The 22,770-nt window shown below is 38.1% G+C and overlaps 1 protein-coding gene across 4 annotated transcripts in view; it reads left to right on the top strand.

Moving 5' to 3' along the window:
• The window catches only part of nos1ap.L (nitric oxide synthase 1 adaptor protein L homeolog), a 51,065-nt gene that overhangs the window by 23,251 nt on the left and 5,044 nt on the right, over positions 1-22,770 (top strand). For 2 of the 4 annotated variants that reach the window (XR_005967032.1, XM_041590561.1), the window contains exons 3-10: positions 3,615-3,710; positions 4,748-4,806; positions 5,933-6,041; positions 6,732-6,870; positions 8,718-8,875; positions 9,149-9,298; positions 9,476-9,641; positions 10,251-10,391. Coding sequence is in view for 3 of the 4 variants with exons in the window: in XM_041590561.1 (XP_041446495.1) it covers positions 3,615-3,710; positions 4,748-4,806; positions 5,933-6,041; positions 6,732-6,870; positions 8,718-8,875; positions 9,149-9,298; positions 9,476-9,641; positions 10,251-10,391 (1,018 nt within the window). In the remaining variant the exon portion in view is untranslated. Of the gene's footprint in view, positions 1-3,613; positions 3,711-4,745; positions 4,807-5,932; positions 6,042-6,731; positions 6,871-8,717; positions 8,876-9,148; positions 9,299-9,475; positions 9,642-10,250; positions 10,891-22,770 lie in introns of those variants that run through there. The other 2 variants (XM_041590563.1, XM_041590562.1) reach the window with 2 other exon arrangements.

Here is a 22,770-nt window from a genome sequence, read left to right as displayed (position 1 = left end):
TTTTTTCTAAAGAAATAGTAAGAACGAAGTCAACAAATAACATGATTTGATGGATATTAATTCAACTCTCGGCACTTCCGGGGAACTAGGGGAACAAAAGCACTGTGTTCTATCAATAGGGCTGATGCTTGATCTGGGCTGGCTACGGTGGCATCTATTGTGGCATAGCATTCCTCTGCAAATAGAACATATCTTCTCTTCTGTGTCCATATTTTAAGCTGTGGGGACAAGTGGTTCTGTGTGAGAAGATTTGTTGGACTTTCCTTTGGTTCTATATATACAGCAGCTCTGTAGGCAGTCGTGGATCTGAGAGGAGGGCTGTGCAATGCGAAAAGAGTTCTCCCGTCCTTAAGATAAATTCAGTGTATCTATTGTAATGTCAGAATTGCCTTTACCATATCTGACATGTAAAAACATCATCTAAATAAAGTGACCCAGATTTGGAGTTTCTTTTTTTGTTTTTAATGTAACCCTCTCATCGTATCTGCCTTTAAAATTATATTCTGTTTACACACTTCATTCACTGTTATAAGCCATTCTGTAGAATACTAGATGGTGGAGATTTCTAAGAATCTTAAATGTTTAAATCCTTTGTTTACATACACTATACTGCATGGTCAGGAGTATCCCGGCATCCCTTCTAGTTAATTGAAATGATCTATTTAATGCATCTTTGCCAACACAAGTGCCACCACATCATACAGTAACGTACATTTCAACGCTTCTTACTTTTTGGCCACATTTAGGGGCAGGTCCTATCCTGTTTAAGAGCGATAATATCCCTATGCACAAAGCAAGATCCTTTAATAATTGGTTTGCTGAGGTGGAAGTGGAAGAAACTGACTGGCCTGCACTGAGCCCTGACTTCAAACCACATAAAAATCTGCGGGACAAATTGGAATGCCGATGCGAGACAGGCCAGATCACCCAATATATGTGCCTAATCCCGTATGCGTAAATGGAATTATATCCCACCAATATCTAGTGGAAAGCCTTCCCAGAAACCAGATTAAGAGAGTAAGGGTTATTTTGGCAGCAAAGAGAGAAGTTTAATAGAGTTTATATAGAATATAATAATTCTTATGCAATGTTATAAGGATTATTACATTGCGGAATGCAACAGTTCTTGATGAGACCTGCTGTGTTCAGTACTACGACTAAATACCTAGAGACGCTAGAGCCCTGCTGTGTTCAGTACTACGACTAAATACCTAGGGACGCTAACCCTGGTTGTCGTATGCCATCAATTGTTTCCAAGCAGTATGCCGTCTCCCAAGATTTGCAGGCAGACGTCTACTCTAATAGCCATGATAAAAAAACCTTGATTAAAAACTACTTTCAGCTCCTACTTCTCTCCTCGGTTCATAAACATTGAAGAATGCTTACAAATTCCCAATTGGGCTCTGGGAGCCATTGGTAGAAACAGACCATGTTATCAAGTGGTAATAACCTAAGCATGTCAGACAAAAGCAACCGTTGTATTTATATTAGAGTCAAAATTGCTTGAGCTTAAGTATTTCAAGGGACCCCGAAGAACAAAATTTGAGAATGATCATGTATTTCTAGTGGAACTGAGCAAAAATGAGAAAATAAAAAAAATGTTCTAGTGACACACTGGTAAATGTGCCATATTTGTATCTTTTGTCTTGTGGCCAAAGGGTCAGTAACATGTTTAATATTCTGTATTCTGAACCTCCTGCCTCAAGTGGATCTTACATTTTAAAGAAATATTTTTATACCAGATTAGCCTGTAATATTTAAAGGTCAGTTCCTCTGTAAAATCTCATTAAATAAATCTTGACATGTAGCTCCTACAGCTGCCTCTGCTCTGACTAAAGTTCCATTTTATCTGTGAAATCCTGCAGCAGTAAGCAATGTTTGACAGCTAAACCTGAAATGTTAGGGACGCCATGCACAGAATATAATGTGAAGCATTCGCTTTATAACCTGAAGCATTGAATGGACATGAGGGGGGTAGGGAGAGGAAACACTTGCTTAAAGCAATGAGACATAGTATGGGTGAAACTGGAATGGTAATGTGAGGATAAGCATTATTATGAATAACAAGAATGGCACTTGTGTTTATTTAAGGCTTTAATCTTTTTTTATTGAGCCACAGATTTGCCATGTATCCTTTTTGTCTTTAAATGTATGTGAACCACAAACATTACATTTACAGATTATCTACATTGGAAAGCTTTTACAATTTTTTTCATTTGTTAGGCCAAACATTTTTGTAGTGTTTATATCCCCTTTAAACAGGAACTTATAAGATTGTGTTCTGGAGACTTTCCATATAGAACAATGGCCGCCTGCTCAGCCGGTAGCTATGTTGTGTTTCAAACATGTATTCTGTCATTTGCTCTGACCCTATTAGCAATGTCAGTCGTCTCTAGCAGCTGCACTAATTTCTCTTTCAGCTCTGACCCCTATAGCATGTTACACAAACTCGTTCCCTACACAGTTGTTGCTTGTGTCAGCAGACCTTACCTATCTGACTAACCCTGTGTGCTTGTTTATAAAGAGCCTTACCTTAATCTATCACATACTCACATATATGAAGAATAGCTCACACAAATAGCACACTGATATTATTCTCCCCTTTGTATATAAAAGGTGTTTGCATGTATATAGGCAGCCAATACAGCCATACAGTTTAAACCTATATGACTATCTATTCCATTATACCTTTAATTTACAGGGAAACCTCAATTTTACATCCCCTGATTTTAAGTTTCTTCTCATTTTACATTGTTGTTTTGTGGTCCCACCTATATATTATGCATAATATATTTCCCTGATTTTACGTTTCCTAGATTTTACACCATTTCTTTCTGGTCCCCTGAAAAACATGAAATGGGGGTTCTACTGAATATCATTATACCTTCCATCATTTTACATTGTGCCCCTTCATATGAATTTTCTTGTAACAGTGCCTATTCTAGACTGTGTGTTTTATTGTCTGTAGTTTTTTTTTAACATATTTATGAGCTTAAAAATAGACTTTTTAAATAATTTCTTTAGTTTTATTTTTACATATCAGTTTTCTAAATATGACCTTTATGAGTTTATCAAGGCAATTAGGTATATACAGTATGAATTTGCTTGGGGACTGTTGATTTTATTCTTAGGCATGCAATTAATTTATAAACAGGCCAGCTATTAAATGTAATGTTTAAATAAATGTAAGTGTTAAATAACCAGGAAAGGGTACCTGGATCACTTTTGTACCTAGTGATGAGTGGCAGATACAATGAATTCATTCTTTAATTATATATACCCTGCCTTTTGTAGTATTTATATTATAATTATTTTCACAAATCAGCCATGTAGATAATTATTGCAAGTTGTGTGGAAAGGAAGGAAAGTATTATATAAGCAATAATGAATGAGCCTCTGTACCTCACTATCCAATGTTCTGCACTGAGCTGGCATATTGAAATTTAAAGCTCCGATTTTATTCTCAGTGTCAGGTTAAACACAAAAAAATATTTGTCCCTCAGTGGATTCAACCTTTTTTTTTACTGGGGAATCTCTTCATTCCATTCCTGTATTTTTACCTTTGATAGCTCCTGTCTTTTTACCTATCTGATAGCTTGTCTATTCTGTTACAGTATGAATTTAAAGCAAAGAATATCAAGAAGAAGAAAGTAAGCATCCTGGTGTCGGTGGATGGTGTGAAAGTCACTCTAAGGAAGAAGAAGAGAAAAGTGAGTCCTTTTTCATTTTTGTCATGTAGCTGAGTATTTATGGCAATTTCTAGATCAGTGATCCTCAACCGGTGACTCATGAGCAACATGTTGCTCGCTGACCCCTTGGATGTTGCTCCCAGTGGTCTCATACCATGTGCTTGTTTTTGAACTCCAGGTTTGGAGGCAAGTTTTGGTTGCATAAAACCATAAATACTACCAAACAGAACCTCCTGTAGGCTGCCAGTCCACATAGGGGTTATTAAATTGCCAATCAGAACCCTTATTTGCAATCCTCAGGAACTTTTTGCATATCACACACACACAAACCCACAGAATTTAGGGAGATAGTGCCCTGCGATTGAATTCCGGACCCCAGCACAGCAAGGCAAAAGTACTACCCATTCAGCCACGGGCCCTGTATCTTGTTACAATACTTGGCTAGCATCCTCTTAATCTGGAGCACCCACCATACTTTCTTGAAAAGTATCACATTTCATTGTAATGCCTTTTCAGTTTTCAGATGTGACAATGTGAATTATGTTAGTTACATTATTTATATATGGGTACAGAAACATATCTATTATATTCAACAGTTAGGCAGGATATAAAGGCTTTCTTGCGGCTTTTGAACATATTGCCACTCCATATTGGGTATCTTTGCTCTGTGATCAACCATTTCCAAGTCTGGGATTATAATATCTGGGAACCCATTTGATCTGCATCATGTAAATGTCTGTTACAGGATATTACAATTTAATAAACGATTTATCAGTAAACAGTATAATAGTGGCTTGGGTGCTCAAACCCTGAACCAGTTGCTCTGAACCAATTCCACTTTACACGTGTAAACTTGCTTCTAGTCCCATCTGTAAATTAGAACTCAGCAGGAAGTATCTGTGGTCCAGGTGCTGCAGCCCTTAGCCTGTACCATAGGGGAAAATTTAAACATCCAATCAAGTCGGAATGTGCTCCCATTTGTTCTGTGTTGTAATGTCCTAGAGCAAAATATTTCTCATGTTTTGCTGTGTACATAAGGAAATATTTTTTTCTTGCAGAAAAATGACTGGGTGTGGGATGAAAGCAAGATGTTGGTTATGCAAGATCCTATATACAGGTTAGTGCTCCTTCTATATAGACTGTTAATTATGGAAGTTTCCTATATATATGTTAGTGCTTTTGCTATATAGAATTCTGATTATGGAATCAAACTTCAAGACAAGTGCATACATACGGTAGTTACATAGTTACACAAACATGAATGTATTTAATATAAAATTGCAGAATGCCCTATATCCTATACCCATGTTTTGAACAGTGTCACCAGTCTTGACTCTCCAACATGGAGATGCATTATGAGGCCTATAAAAATTAAGTTACAATAAATGCATAAAATATTTTTGTCTGTTTAAAAAAAGTTACCACCATGTTTTGGTTCAATGCCAGAATGTGGGACTTATAAATGTAGCCAGTATTTATCAATATTCAGAATTTATTTTATACGTACGGAAAAGAAAGAAATGGTGCCACTGTACACAAGACAAAATCTTTTATTTTCAGTGTGGGATAAATATTGGAGTTTTTGCCTAATCCTGTTGTACTCTCCACAGCTCATCCTTGTAATATACCCATTCTCTAAATTAAAAGTTTCCAGGACAAAATGGCACATAGAAAAGTATTAATGCATTGATGTCTGTATGCAATAACATTTGCAAAAACTTGCACCAGCGTCAAAAAGTTATACCAGGAAATTTCTCCATTGATTTCCTAAACTTATTTATGTGTGCACAGATCTTCACAGTGCTTTATAAGTATGGAAAAAAGTATGTGCCATAAAACAGTGTTGCTGGGCCATGGCCTATGTTTCAAAGCAGAGCGCCTTTCTCTTGTGGTACTTCCATGCAAATCTATCCTAGTTTCTTTGATCAGAGTGGTGACTATGACTTTGACTGGACTCCCTCTTCCCATAGGGCTCTAAATGTAACCTCCTTGGCCATCCCCACTTCCTAATACTCATTTGTGTACTACAAATATCCCTCCCCAAGGAATTCTCAGTAAGATTTACTTCATATGGAAAATCTCTAATTTGTGCATATGAACCCACATACTGGTGCCATTTAATTCTGAATAGTTGGTGAGGATGTATAACTTTGATAATCATGCCTGCACAATAGTGATAACAAACAGACCATAACCCTCTTCCCTATGACCGGTATTCCAATCTGTTCTCATTCTCCTCACAGGATATTCTATGTGTCTCATGACTCCCAGGATCTGAAGATATTTAGTTATATTGCAAGGGATGGGACCAGTAACATCTTCCGCTGCAATGTATTTAAGTCCAAGAAAAAGGTAATGTCTAGGGAGTGGTCCTCGGTGAATTCTGTGCTGAAATGGGAGCAGAGGCGGGACTTGCTGAGTGTCCCTCCTACAAACTGAAGGCTGTAGGGCTTACATTTAGCCTTGAGCATTTATACGAGTTCTGCAACAAAATGATTTATGAAGCAATATACATCATTTATATAAATAATTGATATGATATTCAAAACGCATTCATTTGGTCATTTAGCAGACATGACTGATTTATGAATATGTAGTTCCCATGTATGTGTGTTTTTAATACCAGATTAATATAAGATGAAGTTTAAGAAAGAGGTATCATCTTCTGTCTGCTTTGTGTGCCTATGCCTTCTGTTGAACTTTAGTTATTGCCATAGCCAGAAGGTATTGTGAATCCTTATAAGCTCCTTGTGACTGGATCCCAACATGATATGCAGCGTTCGGATTTCAAAATTAGAGGCTGAATCTCCCCCTGACACCTAAGGAAAACACTTGCAAATAATGAAAGGGTCAATATAATGGCTCAGTGACTACTGGACACAGAGCCATAAGGTCCAGCATATTATTGCTATGAGATTATTGGCAATATGTACATGATGCAAGGCATTGCTGCTGTTGGGAGCTTGGAATTGTAATACACAGGAACTACAGACCTATGACATGTTTTGGTGATGTGTGCTATTCCTGTGCCTTATCATACAGAGTCATGCAATGCGTGTTGTGCGGACTGTGGGGCAAGCTTTTGAGGTTTGTCACAAGCTGAGCCTGCAGCACACTGAGCAGAATGGGGATGGGACAGAAGATGCAGAGAGTGACAGAAGCACAGATTCTGAAGGACAAGGTAACCAATAGACAACAGCTTTGTATTTTTTGCCTATTTCCGTATCATATGGGGTTTTTTTGTGCTTAGTCTCTGGTACACTGAGCAAAGGATCTCTGTATATTGACTTAAATGGGGAAATGTTTAAAGTGCAGTTAATATTAACAGACTGAAAGGCAGCATGTGATAGTTTACAACTATATAATTGTGTTTTAACGGGGTCGTTCACCTTTAAAGGGGAACTATCACGAAAATGAAAATTTAAAAATATAAGCTTCAGCATCTTGAAATAAGACATTTTCTAAATATAATTAATTAAAAATTTGGTACTGTTTCTGAAATCAAGTTTATCTTCACTATCCCTCTCTCAGCATTTGTTTCTCTTCATTCTGTCTACATGCAGGAGTTGGGTGTCAGATATTCATTGACAGTTAAATCCAATATATTTTATACGGGGACTCCTTTTGCATAGAAGGTGTATTCGAGCTCACCAGACATCATGTCTCTCTACATTCAGAATTTGTGCAAAAGGCAGTTATTTTGTTACATTTCGTTTGTACTGGAATCCATATTTTGAATGAGCTCTAGTTAGGGAAGGAATCCCCCCTATAAGATATATTGGAACACACACACACACACACACACACACACACACACACACACACACACACACACACACACACACACACTATTTTAGTGCTCCATGGCTGCCCTCACACCTCTCTCTCTTGATGAGCTGTCAGTAGGCAGTGGACACCAGTTAGGCTCATGGCACACAGAACACAACTGAATATGGCTATGCAGCCCCTACCTGAAGTGAAACTGAAAGGCAAAGTAAACACCTGGCTGCACAGCCATATTCAGTTGGGCATATTATATTCTGGACTCTCTGTATTAGAACAGAAGAGGCTCACAGCAGCTGGAAGGCATTACTAAGGAATAGCATGGCTAAAATGCCAGTTCAGAAGTAGGGAAGGATAGACAGATACTTAAGAGAGAGATTTCCAACAGAACAGGATGAAACATAAGATTTTTATATGTAACTGCACCTGATCTGACAATAATAGTCAATACATAACAGGGCATTAATTGGCACATCATCTGCAGTTTTACCGGGCCTGTCATCCCATGTTCTGCTCCCGTGAGAGATATGTAGGTCATCTTTATTTGGTGCAAGATATACAATAAAAATAGACAAGGTAGCTGCCATTGTTTGGTTCCACATCAATTTCATCATCCAGTTCATCTACTGTATGTAGCACTTATCCAGCACCCACACACAATGATATACAGTGTTGTTTATTATTTTATGACTGCAATCCCTTCTTAAAGGGCATGTAAAGTCTAAAATAGAATAAGGCTAGAAATGCTGTATTTTGTATACTAAATATAAACATGAACTTACTGCACCACAAGCCTAATCAAACAAATAATTTATGCTTTCAAAGTTGGCTACAGAGGGTCACCATCTTGTAACTTTGTTAAACATCTTTGCAAGACCAAGACTGTGCACGTGCTCAGTGTGGTCTGGGCTGCTTAGGGATCATCATAAACAAAGCTGCTTGAGTTCTGCATGGCTGGGAAGAAAGGTGGGGGCTCCCCCTGCTGTTCATAAGTATGATTGTTTCCCTGCTCAGCAGTTAGGGACCATCTGACAATTCCTATCAACAGCAGTAAATGAAGGGAGAATTTCACTGCATACAGTCAGGTTTCTTATAAAAACGGTACACATTTTGTAATTAAAGTATATTGGACATAGGTTTCTTTTTCATTAAAGAAAGTAAAAATGGGATTTTATTTTTTTGCCTTTATAAATTTTTTGCCTTTATATGCCCTTTAAGCCCTTTTTTTTGTTTTGATCTTACCAGTGACACAAACTGTAGCCAGTGTGGTTCAGGCTGCTGAAGAGACTGATATTGATGCACTGGATATTCCTTTGCCTGAGAGGGAGGAGCCAAGGATTAACCGCGGAGTGACCGATTTGGATGCTGTACATAAGGAGAATGACAGCACTTTTGAGAACAAGGTGAATACAAAATCTCTTAGGACCCCTGTAAAGGTCCTTTTTAAATATGGAAATAAACAAACCCTAATTTCCTATCTGACATAAAATATCAGCATTAGTTAGATGCTTATGTAGAAAACCAAAATGGCATAATAGAACTAGGGGGTCGTAAGTAATGGTAACATCCCTTTAAAACAGCTCTACATGCCTTGTCTTCATGTCTCCGTATTTTGTCTCCGTATTTTGTCTCCATGTAGTTATAGATATATACAGACTTGATTTATCTTATTCTAGGAGCAGGTCATACCAGCTTCCCCCAAGATGCTGCTTCCGTCCAGCAGTGAACTGCCCCCTGGGACCCCCCTATCTCTTCATCACCAAATACAGCTTCTCCAACAGCAGCTGCAACAGCAGCAGCAGCAGACCCAGGTGGCAGTGGCTCAGGTACACTATTTTCAGGAGTATCCTGATATTTTTGTTTTCTATTTCCATAACTTGGGTCATGTATGTGGTTCCATTTAGCATGATATCATCTTTCTTTACTTGGAGAGTCCCACACATTTGCATTTGTTTGAGGTCCACATTATTTACAGCCACTATTAATTTTTTCTCCTCCATCAGGTCCATTTGCTGAAAGACCAGTTGTCTGCTGAGGCTGCTGCCAGACTGGAATCGCAAGCCAGGGTCCATCAGTTACTCCTGCAGAACAAAGACATGCTGCAGCATATCTCCCTGCTGGTCAGACAGGTTCAGGAACTGGAGTATAAATTGTCTGGACAAAGTGCCAGTAAGTGCTGGAATGCAGTAAAGTTACTAGTACGACAGGAAGCAAAGATGTTATCAATGTTTTGGCTGTTAGTGCAGACTTCAGCAGGGTCAGCTCTTAGTCCAGTGGTAGTGTTGCACAAAATGAAGCCCAGGAATGCCAGTAATCTGCTCTCATAGGTCCTTTAGTGTCCAGGGAAGATAAGAATTGATGCAGCTAGGTATCCATTATCGTTAACACATTCAGCAGTATCAGGTGGAAGATATTAAGATTTGGAAGCCCGTTAAATTAGTTTTGCACTCCTCTCCTCATCACTCTCATAACCTTGAACCCATTATATTCTAACTGATGATATCACTACCCCATAACATCCCCTTAAACATTCCTTCTTCTACTTTTCCTGTGTTTTCCATCTTATTCCAATTCCTATCACAGATGGGCTTATACTACTATATTATTATTGTATTTGTGGACTTGAGAAGCAGTGAGTGCTCAACTGTTGACAAGTGGTAGAGCAAGTGTGAATTTACTATAAATGCAATAAATTGCCTGGTTGTGTTTGATATGGGCATTGCTGATAAGTACATCTTTGTTAATAGGTAAGGTGTGATATAATTTTTCTTATTGCAGTGGGATCTCAGGACAGCCTCCTAGAGATTACGTTCCGTTCAAATGTTCTGCCGGTGCTTTGTGACCCTTCGACTCCTAGGCCAGAAGATGTGCCCCCACTGACTGATCCTGATTCCTCTTTTCAAGTTTGCAGTCCGTTAGGTAGGACAGACTGCCTGGTAAAGGTGCAGTGTTACTGCTTTCTTCCAGGGGATAGGGAAGGGGCCGGTGAGCTGCTGGGCAGCCTGGAGCTGTATAGGTTTAGAGAGTCTGGCATAGCGTCTGAATATGAATCTAACACAGATTATAGTGAGGAGAGAGATTCTTGGGTACAGGATGAGGGAGGAAGATTAGCAAATGTCTTGCATAGGGATATGCTGGGGGACAGCCTAGAGGATGAAATTGCAGTGTAAATAACGATGGGAACAGAACTTGTTGAAAGAAGCCACCTGCTTTGCTTAGTATGTAATGTTGGTATTGGGGTGGCAAGCTTTATTATCTGTGCCTTGTGTTTGCTTAATACAAGGGCAGCCAGAGCAATTAAAGAGAAACGTTTGCTAAAATTCAGGTTGCAGCTTTAGGAACATGCTCCAATGCCATCAAGCACAAATGACAGTTGCTTCCCTCTGCTGCTGATAATCTGCACATCCAAATTCATGTATCCTAATGTGTGACTGAATTACATGTGGCCAAAGAGTGAGTGGGGTTGGCTACAATATCATGGCACATGTAGACTGCACAGGAAAGCCTATGGGTCAAGTGATTAACCAAGAGCCCACACAGTGATAACTGATAAGCTGAAACTTTCCAAACTGGCTTACTATATATGTGAACGGAATGGCTCAAGTCCAATTATGTACATTAGCAAATATATTTGTGAATGTTCTGTTGGCCTACATTTTAGCTTCGCATCGTCTTCTTTCTCCACGCCCTGTACCATAGTAATGGGCAGCTGCCGGTGGGGACACTACACAGTGGGTTTATGTTTGTTTTTACATAAACTGATTGCAGGGCAGTACACATCTGATCTGTTTCTGAAAAGCAGGACAATCTTATGCTTTAGTACACTGTCTGCTTCAGGACAGTCTAATGTATTTCTGTATTCTCTGTCTGTATAGGGACAGTCTAATGTGTTTCTGTATAATCCGTCTGTATGAGGACAGTCTAATGTATTTCTATGCTGCCAATGATATCATCACAGATTTATGTGCGTGCACAGAGTGTATGCTGTCATTACAGTCCAATGTTACTGTGTTTAAACTGTATGTATGGGAACAGGTTAAAAAGGGGATGTTTATTTTGCAGCCCTCCAACGCTTCAGAACGTTTACTCCCACCATCCTCCACCAACTTTTGTTGATTGGATGTGGGTACTGAGGGTTGTAGTGCACAAAACGGCATTATTAATGAGTTTTTTTTTTTTTTACTATATCAGTAGGTAAAGATTTTTTTTTTTTATATAATAGTGAGCTAAGCTAGCCTGTGGAGGTCTTAGCAACACCAGTATCAACAGCAAAGCATGTGCACAGACTATAATGTCAGGAGAAATGCTGCTCTGTCATTAGGACAGTTTTCTGTAATGTCAGGGGGTTAATTAGTAGGAGGACGAAAGATTGATTTCCCTTAAATGCTTATTATACATTACACTATTGATTTTCATTAAAGGACCAATCTACTGTTGTGCTTATTTCCCCTTTGTATTTGGCTGATAGCATTATTGAAGCAACTGTATAATTATTTCCTTTTTTTCCTAAGCCTGAAGATATTTACTGGCTCAGCTCACAGTGTTAAGGTGGCCATAGAAGTAACCATTACAATCTTTCCTGCGACCATTGGTTTTTCAATACAGACATGTTATAACTGAATTGACAGATATACAGGTAGAAACATCAGAATTCTACCTCTATCTGACTATTCAGTAGTAACAGTAGCTGATGTTCGGGTGCAGTCAGTGTTCAAAGTTGAGGAGCCGACTATTATCCAAGTCTTCTGCTGATATCAGTTGGCTCATCTGCTGCCATATACGCCCCGAATATCGTATGAGACTTCATTTCATATGATATTATCTGTGTGCCTATGGTCACCTGTAGTCCTGCCTGTCTTAGTCTGTTTGTTCACAACTGTATTTATAAGTCAAAGGCAAGGCTTATACTCTGCATAAATCATGTGAACTTCAAGAAGTCAGGTTTACACAGTACAGGTATGGGACCGTTATCCGGAAACCAGTTATCCAGAATTATGGAAAGGCTGTCTCCCATAGGCTCCATTTTATCAAAATAATCCAGTTTTTTAAAAATGATTTCCTTTTTCTCTGTAATAATAAAACCGTACCTTATACTTGATCCCAACCAAGGTATAATTAATAACCAAAACCAGCCTATGAGGTTTATTTTATTTTTTACATGATTTTCTAGTAGACTTAAAGTGTGAAGATCCAAATTAAGGAAAGATTAAGGAACAGGTCCCATACCTGCATAATTATCCTTTTATTAATATAACGTCAATATATTCCCCAGTGCTACATAAATGATAATCATTTACAACTGTTCCTTACCCTGTGGAGCTTACAATCAAAGTTCCCTATCATATTCACACAGAGTAAGTTTCATTGGGAACCAGTTAACGTGCCTGTATGCTTTTGGCATGTAGAGAAACCCAAGTACAAGGCGGAAGCAAACATAGGGTATTTTGGTCTTTTAAACAGATATCAGAGTGTGAAGTTATACTTTGCTCCATGCACAGAACTATTGACTCTTCATGTGCATAGGGTACAGAGTGCTTCACAGAAACATGTATTAATATGAAACATACATTCTGCATAGATTAATGTAGATTAACACAGATCGAGCAGGGTTAATTGGTCCATCTGGCACTCACTGTGCACCATTCCTCCTAATGTGTAACTAGGCATGCTACCATGTTTATCTCATTACTTTGTTTTTCATATTTTGAGTTCAGAGCTGTGGTTGAATCCAACCATGGACCTCATTTTCTGTGCCTCCCAATTTGCTGTGAGTACTTATACTGTAGCTTAGCTTAAAGGCGTTCACACCAAAACGCGGCTTAGAAGAGGGAACATTTGTCCTATATGCTTCAGTTAAGCCTCTATAAAGTGCAATGAATTAACAATCTCAGCTTTTTTTACATTAATATTAAGGGTGTAAGCTACCATTCTGCTTCACTAGGATAAAATAAAATTATTATTCGCCATAGATAGATCTCAATAAAATTAATAAAATGAGTGAAGCTGGTGCACAAAGCATGAACTTTTTCACTTCACATTAAAAAAAACATGTTCTTCCCACATAAGCTTGAGCTCTTATAATTATCTGAAAAAATGTAGGACAAAACCCTATTAAATATGCTTGCTTAAAGGCACTAGGGACTTGTTTATAAAAAAAATAAGAAGAAGAAGTACTTTCTTTTCAGTAACTTTTACCAATGAAGTCCCTATTGTGAAAATACTTATTTTAATATGCCCTTTAATAATGCTTAATATCAGAATAGATTTGGTAAATAGCCTCAGTGATAACAGTATTAATAATATTAATAATATAAATAATCTTAAGCAGTATTAATATACAAAGTGTTACTAGTTGAGTTGTGGGCCATCTTTTGAACCAGAGTATGGCATCCGAGAATGATGTGTGTCATGCCTTATTTCACTGGGGTAATGTAATACTATAGGTGTAGTCACCTATAGCAACCATTCAGCAAGCACTACTACCCATGGGCCAAAGTTTTTATTATTCAACTATTAAATTTAGTCCAAAACCATGACCTGTTCTGATACATAATTTGGTGCCTGTGACAGCAGGCAAGATACATTCTCTAATTCAGGGTATTTATGTTTGTCTTTGTTGTCTTTCTGATTTCCATTCTTGTTGTTTCAGTGATCTTGGGCACCAGCAGGATATTCTATGTGTAACTAAGGACTTGCTGTTTTATAAGTAGTAAATGTTATTCTGGTAATACTCTTTGCAAATGTATGTTCTGTGTTCATTTAATTTAGATTGAGGAGCCATGGCAAAATATTATGTAATTGTAGGTGGAAGTGCTCTAATCCCAATAGCACAGGATGCAGATGAGCCCTATGCTGCAGTAGGACCAAGTAAAGAACCACACAGGCCTATGCTGTAATAACCAGTATCCAGACCATTTGCACGTGCAAATGACTGAATATTTTACATTGGGTACTGGTACTGGATAATAGTCTGCTTTTACACTGGCTATAGTCTGTGTTGTGGTGTTTGCTGTGCTCTATTGCAGAGAAGGTATTTGGTCCTTAGATCGTGTGTTGGTGACTTTATAGAGCAGTGTTGTCTGTTAAGTGCACTTACCTCTTCTTTGTTACAAAAATAAACCTTGTATATTTCTACCACTTCTTCTTGCCTCTTGTATTCTCTTCTCTCACTTTGTAACATCTCCTTTGCTATTAAACTTGATAATACTACTCCTTCATTTCAAACTGTCTTTCTCTGCCTGACTAATATGGGAGTATCTGTTTGTGTGTAATATATACACATATACACCTACACATATAGCAATGCAGGTAAAAGAGGGTAAGTGGCTTGCATTTGTCCCCACCATATGACTACATAACAATACCTGACCACAATGCTAATTACAAGTGCTTTAATTATCAGCATTTCACTTCTGTACTGTACATGTATGTGATACATTATCTGGAAACCCGTTATCCAGAAAGCATTGAATTACAGGAAGGCCGATAACTGGATAACAGGTCCCATGCCTGTACTTAACTAAGCATCAGAGCAGCAATAATACATAACCTTTTGGTCTAAACAAAATATGAAAATACAAGCTTTGAGCACCACCTGGTCAGTACATTTATGTGTGTAATATCATTATTATTTTTACACACATGTATTTGCATATTATTTTTTTTCATTCATGGTCATAGAATTTAGAGCTCTGGATACCAGGGATTGCCAGTATCTCCTCTTGTTGAGAGATATTACCTGCACACTTTTTTTTCAAAATTTCTAGGACTCTTTTGCTTATTTGAAGGTAGCTACTAGAATAGGCCAGCAGTCTATTGTGTCAGTAGAAGTATGTGTTGGTTGGCCTAATCTGTGGGCACATTGCATTTGGGGCAGGTGGGAGGGTTAGAACAACATGGGGAGGATGAAGATATATGGGAAATTAGTTTGATGAGGTTGCTCTGTGTATGTAACAGTGACACTTCACAGCAGCTATAATCATATCTATTATTATTTTCATTATTCAAAGCCTCATTTGTCTGCACATAACTTTGGTAGATACTGTCATTAATAGCTTGTGTTAGATTAGGTAAGAGTGAGGCAAAGTACACCTTATTAACATGAAAGCTAATGTACAGTGGAAATATAAAACCTTGTCTCCTGCCTCGAATGTAAAGTAATTTGTCTGAAATAATAACCCATGTTATCTTAACTAACATTCAGCCTATTTTTAGAATTTTACATGTGGTCATTCCATACCTCTGCCTGAATAATGGCATGTAGATAAGTTAATGTGAATACTTAAAGGGATACTGTCATGGGAAAAATAATTTTTTTCAAAATGAATCGGTTAATAGCACTGCTCCAGCAGAATTCTGCACTGAAATCCATTTCTCAAAAGAGCAAACAGATTTTTTTATATTCAATTTTGAATTCTGACATGGGGCTAGACATTTTGTCAATTTCCCAGCTGCCCCTGGTCATGTGACTTGTGCCTGCACTTTAGGAGAGAAATGCTTTCTGGCAGGCTGCTGTTTTTCCTTCTCAATGTAACTGAATGTGTCTCAGTGAGACATGGGTTTTTACTATTGAGTGCTGTTCTGAGATCTACCAGGCAGCTGTTATCTTGTGTTAGGGAGCTGCTATCTGGTTACCTTCCCATTGTTCTGTTGTTTGGCTACTGGGGGAGAAAAGGGAGGGGTATGATATCACTCCAACTTGCAGTACAGCAGTAAAGAGTGATTGAAGTTTATCAGAGCACAAGTCACATGACTTGGGGCATCTGGGAAATTGACAATATGTCTAGCCCCATGTCAGATTTCAAAATTGAATATAAAAAAAATCTGTTTGTTCTTTTGAGAAATGGATTTCAGTGAAGAATTCTGCTGGAACAGCACTATTAACTGATTCATTTTGAAAAAAATGTTTTTTCCCATGACAGTATCCCTTTAAAAATGATGCCAACTGCCAAGCATATTTAAACCCAGATAGAAAAAGAAACCCATTGAGTAATAACATTCAGACAACAAAGTGTGATAATGATTTCATCAAGAGACACATTGTACACATACACTTCACATAATAATATTATATTAATATTAGAAATCTCCCATCAAGAATGCCAAAACTAAGTTCAGATGCAAACTAACGATGATCAAGCTCCATACTCCGCAGCTGCTGCTAAATATTATTTTTGTTATGGAAAATTTGGTCACACAAGTTTAGCCAGTTGTAACCATACTGCTTGACTACATGGGCATGCATGTTAACTTGAGTGTTCCATTCAATCATTCTTGGTGCATTAGCAGATGCATACAGTCCTGATCATTGGGAAACTCGGCATGCACATATGGAACAATAGATTATTATGGTAATTTATAATGAAAACTACAATTGCAGTCAAAGCTTTTAGCGCATTCATTGTGTGAATTTCTCTTGTGCTTCCTTATAGTTGTACTCTGCAGAGTCAACTTGGGAATATTGGAGATACCACCACCTTTTGGAGGTGGTATCATCAGGGTTCCCTGCATCAGTAGATGCACTTGTGCAAACTTGGTGGGCGTCATATTCTGAATTTTGAGCAAGTGCATCTCTTGACACAGCCCCAGTGTTCCCAAGTGGCCTATGACATTATGCACTTACACCTAAAGGATCAGGAGTGAAACGGAAATTTTCAGTTAAGTCGCATCAAGTGTGTCAACTTGCACTTGAAATGCACTTTGCACATTGCATTTGCAGTCATAAATGACGTGACTACACGTGTATATCCAATTGAACAGTATCTGCCCATACAACCCTTGGGCAGATGGGTCGGATACTGTGGAGGGCTTGCCACTGTATGGTAATTGTGATCTGATAATGAGCAGTAGTGTTGTTATTAGAATGCATTTGTTTCTTCTATGTTATAGACACCATACCTATTCTCTTTTCTCCTGGTTTGCTCTTCGGCAACATTAGAAGCAATTCATGTCGTTTTTTGTGATGTTCCTGGATTAACCAACGTTTACCTACAAAGTGAAGGCCCTTGTGCTTTAGTGTCTGTATTGCTGTTACTGACTGCTTGCTGAATGGTTGAGCTTTGTACCTGTCAGGAACTCGCAGCTTTTTAGAAATTCTGAAGTAGAATGGAATGCTATTTGAATTGCACCCAAGATACAGTACAATACAGATGAGTTAAAGGAACAGTAACACCAAAAAATGAAAGTGCTTTAAAGTAATGAAAATATCATGTACCGTTGCCCTGCACTGGTAAAACTGATCTGTTTGCTTCAGAAACACTACTATAGTTCATATAAACAAGCTGCTTTGGAGCAATGGCGGAAACTGAAAAACGGCTATATGGCAAAGGTTAACTAATGGATAACAGATCACACCATTAGACAGAGCTTATTTGCCATCTGCTGTGTAACCTGAGCCTTTTCTCATTTGAATGGCTGCCCCCATGGCTACACAGCAGCTTATTTATATAAACAATAGTAGTGTTTCTTAAGCAAACACAGCAGTTTTACCAGTGCAGTGAAACACTGCATTATATTTTCATTATGTTAAAACACTTATTTTTTGACGTTACTGTTCCTTTAAGAAGACCGTGAAATATATGGAATTGGTGAAACTGTTTATCTACTAAAATAATCTGTTGTGCTGCCCTGCAGTCCGTGTTCTTCTATGCATGGATTCACATGGAATTGTGCCACCTGCAGAATTAACTTAGGAACCCTCTAGATGGGGCATTTGATGGTTTCTCATGCTGCATCATTGCCCCGCTCTGAATATAAAATTTACTGTTGGCTTAGTGCACTGCTATAATTGGAGATGAGGCCAAATGCTGTGAGACAATCTGCATCATCAATTCGATTTTGCAAGAACATTCCTTTTCTGGAAAAAAGTGAGCACTTACAAGAGCTAGAACAAATGTATATGTATTCCCTAGGGAATATATATAAGGAGATCAGCGCCTGTGGCAACAGAAATTAAAAACAAGCATAGCGTAATACGTCCATTTAAAAGGGATATCACCCTGTGTATATGATAACTTATTCGTAAGTGTGCTCCCCTTTTCCTTCGGGCAGCTGTTAGTTAAGAAAAGAACAATAGGTCAAAGGTAAGTATAAGGAGAGAAGGTGTTCTTCCTATGCAGCAAAGTGTGTTCCAAGGATAAAGTGCCTCCACAAGAGCTAGCTGCAAATGGGACTAAGCTAGGGATCTAGCCCTGTAGCCTTAATGAACCGAGACTGCATTTTTTCATAGATCATGGTGTTCCTATATACAGTAACTATGACTGCACTCATAAGCAGTTTGAATAGATTCTCTAGTAAATGATGATTTCTGGTTCCACTAAGCTGTTCCCAGTCTGCCTGTGAGGACTAACAGAACACTATTTAATTTTGCGACCTTTAGGGAGCCACAAAATCTTCTGTCAGATGTCATTTCCCAGTCGGTACTGTCTTCTAGCATCAGATATTACACAACATCAATCATCCAACGTAAGCAAATTCCTTAATCCTGATGGACGCAAGGGGGTCTGTTTATCACGCTGTGTAAAAATAAAGCCACAAAATACACCACAAACCACCAGGCTTCACCGTGTAAAAAACAATGTATCAAGCTGTGTATTCAACGATCGTGTACCTCTATGTAAAAATCTGGTGTAGATGGAAGCAGTCATTTGAAAACGGTGTTATCGTTCATCTATACCTTTTTTTCAGTGGTTTTTTTTCCTTCTGCTGCCACTTGAATTTTTTTCATTGACTTTAATGGATTGCACAAGGTTTGAAGTGGTGTAAAATAACAACGGCATTTGGGTGGCGTAAACAGGGGTCTTATTGTCATGTCTGCTGATGTTCATTGGAAGGAGACGCACCCTTGTCCCCAGTTATGACCTGGGTAAGTTTTATGTTGCTGCAGTCATAACTAAATTCTGATTTAAATGAGACATATGGGGGAATGTAATAAAAGTGGCAAAGAGCAAAGAAATTTGCACAAATAAGAATAAAAATGTGCAATAAAAATATTCTTCCTTAAAGGAAAACTATACCCCCCAAACAATGTAGGTCTCTATAAAAAGATATTGCATAAAACAGCTCATGTAAATAAACCATTTTCATAATAATATACTTTTCTAGTAGTATGTGCCATTGGGTAATCATAAACAGAGAACTGCCATTTTAAAAAATAAGGGCCGCCCCCTGGCATCGTATGATTCACTGTGCACACAAACATACCATGTTAGGGCAAACCATACATGTTAGGTCACATGAGCCAATTAACAGACAGAGTTGTGTCTTTTGCTTCCACACTTCTTCCTGTTACAGTTAGAATTGAAGTATTTCTGGTCAGGTGATCTCTGAGGCAGCACAGAGACCATCACAAAATGGTGGCTCAAGGCAAGAGATGTAAAAGGGCAAGATTTACTTAAATATATATTCCAGTTTGGTAGGATTCATTAATATGCCATTTAATACGATGTAAACTATCTGTTGCTTAAGTGTTCATTTTGGGGGTATATTTTTCCTTTTAACTGTTATTGCATTGCGAATTTTCATTGCGCATTGCCCACTTTTAAGAACTGCTTGAAGGTGTGGTAATCTTTTGGAGCAAGCATAAGTTTTTCAGTAAGAAGTTTTATTACATTCACTGCACACTGCCGCAAACTATAAAATTCTGTATAAATTCTGTTGGAAGTGGTCGCTTAACGGTTTATGGGTTAGCAAAAGCTATATTAAATTTGCGGAAAGCAAAATTTGTTCTCAAACTTTTCAAATTATGAATTTTTTTTCCTTTACCAACTTTTATTACATTCCCCCAAATATGTTTAATTATACAAACTGTCCATATCCTATATCAACCCATTCAAATCAGATCCAGTAGAGATGGTCAGTGTATACAATGTGCTGCTTTCTAAGCTATCAATAAACCCCTGAGCAGCTGTTTATTGAATGCAGACATGTAGTGCTGACTGCCTTTTTCATACAGTCTGATAGAGTTTGCTTTAGCACATTTGGAAGCAGTTTTTCTGTGACTGTGGCAGCTATTATTCCAGCACTCACAGTCCAGGTCAGGGGTCCCCCAACCATTTGTACCCATGAGCCACATGCAAATGTAAAAAGCTTTGGGGAGCAACATTAGCAAGAATAAAGTATCTGGGTGGTGCTAAATATGTCCTGTGATTGGCTATTGGCAGCCCCTATGTGTACTGGCAGGCTACAGGAGGCTCTGTTTGGCAGTACACCTGGTTTTGTGCAACTAAAAATTGCTTCTAAGCCTGGAATTGAAAAATAAGCACCTGCTTTGAGGCCACTCGAAGCAACATGTTGCTCACGAGCCACTGGTTGGGGATCACTGATCTAGGTGTTACCATTGTGCAAGTTCAATAAGTATTATCCTTTTGTTTCTGTAAAAGGGAATTATTCACTTGTGCTTTATGTGGTGCCTCAATTGTAAAGACAGAGCCTCTGGTCTTTCCCTAAAGGTGGCCACACATGGGGTGATAAAAGCTGCCGACGGTGGCTGTTGGCAGCTTGTTGGGCTGTGTATGGGGCCCCTCCAACAGCCTTCGCCGACTGATATCTGACGAAAAATCTTCCAGATGTAGATTAGTTGACATACTCATAGCCACAAATTAGGAAATGCAGCCGTCCTCAGCAGGAATTAAATCCAGGTTTTCCTAACTTCTTTGTTTATAGAGATTTTCACTCATCAGGTTTCAGTTTGTTTATGTCTGTTGATGTGTATATTTAACAACACTGGGTCTAAAACGTGCTTTTTATATCTCTCCTTTCTAATGAGCTTTCCAAGTACAATGTGCTGTGTGTATAAGGTAAGAATGTTGCGGCTCCCACCGACGGCCCAATTCTACTAAGCTTCATTGTTGGTTATTTTTTTCCTGCAAAACATCATCATGTGTGTTTAGAAGCCAAATTCAATTTGCTCCGGCCATAGCATTGTGTTGTTACTGTTTTATCATCCAGTGTGTTCTGTCACTTTTGATATTCCATGATCTATCCGTATCTGTTTCTGAATAAATTTGATTTTATACATTGAGAAGACCAGCAGGACACATTTGTCACAGTGACAGTAAGCAGTAATATATTTTCCAATATTAACACTGTGTTGGTCTCCTGGGGAGTAATTCATACTAAAAACTGTCTAGGTGACACAAAAGAATCTGTGAGAAAAATTGCTTCACATATTAAATAGAAAAACAGAAGAGGTTGAATGTCGGCAAACTTGAAGATCTTTATGGGGCATAAAATATATCTTCATTGATTCTATTTCTCAATGTGAACTAGTTATTGTGTCTGTAATGTGGTAGCTGTAACAAATGCCTTCATATGACAGTAGCCTTTTGCTGTTTTTTTTTCTCCCGGGCTGGAGAAAAAAATGTTTTTGTTTTTTTTATTCACTGGAGGGTGGCTAACATTATTAGGGAAACAGGTGGCTATCCGCTGAATATAAACCGTAGTACGGGTCTGGGACCTGTTATCCAGAATGCTCAGGACCGGGGTTTTTCCAGATAAGGGATTTTTCCGTAATTTGGATCTTCATACCTTAAATCTACTAGGAAATAACGTAAACATTAAATAAACTCAATAGGATGGTTTTGCTCCCAATAAGGATTAATTATATCTTAGTTGGGATAAAGCACAAGGTACTGTTTTCTGATTACAGAGACAAAGGAATTCATTTTAAAAATGTTTAATTATATTATTATAATGGTGTCTATGGGAGACAATCTTTCCGTTATTCTGGATAACGGGTTTCCAGATAACTGATCCTATACCTGTACCTTATATATGATATTTTAATGTTTTTACTTGCTATATTCTGTATGTGTTAGTTCAGGTATCTTTTATTTAGGGTGCAGGTACTACTTATTTATACATTAATTTAATTCTTGTACAATGGGTATTATGTCTTTATGCTGTTCCCGTGTTGGGGGTTAACCGTTTTGATGGCCAATTATAGCAGCTGTGTGTAACTCATTAGTGGCTTAAATAGATTTACTTACTGCACAACCTAATCAGGCCTTTCCAGGAACTACTGGGGGGTTATAAACACTTATATTTAAAAAAACTTAACTGTAATGGATGATTAATCATTCTTTTACTCCAATAGGTTGTATCATTTGTTTCTTATTATTTTTTGGGATAAATTGTATTTCCTCAATTTCTGTTGTTTTTTGGTAGTGGATGATAAATTGCCGACTCCTGTTGGAATCAGCCAATGAGACCCTGTGAAATGTGTCAGTGACTCACAGCATGAGTGTGTTGATTGCAGCCAGGAAAAAAAATTATTTATTAAACAATTCAGCTTTTTACA

This window comes from Xenopus laevis, chromosome 4L (assembly GCF_017654675.1).
Source record: "Xenopus laevis strain J_2021 chromosome 4L, Xenopus_laevis_v10.1, whole genome shotgun sequence".
Taxonomy (NCBI): Eukaryota; Metazoa; Chordata; class Amphibia; order Anura; family Pipidae; genus Xenopus; species Xenopus laevis.
Note: the sequence above shows the minus strand (reverse complement) of the source record. Positions and strands in the feature narration are given on the sequence as shown.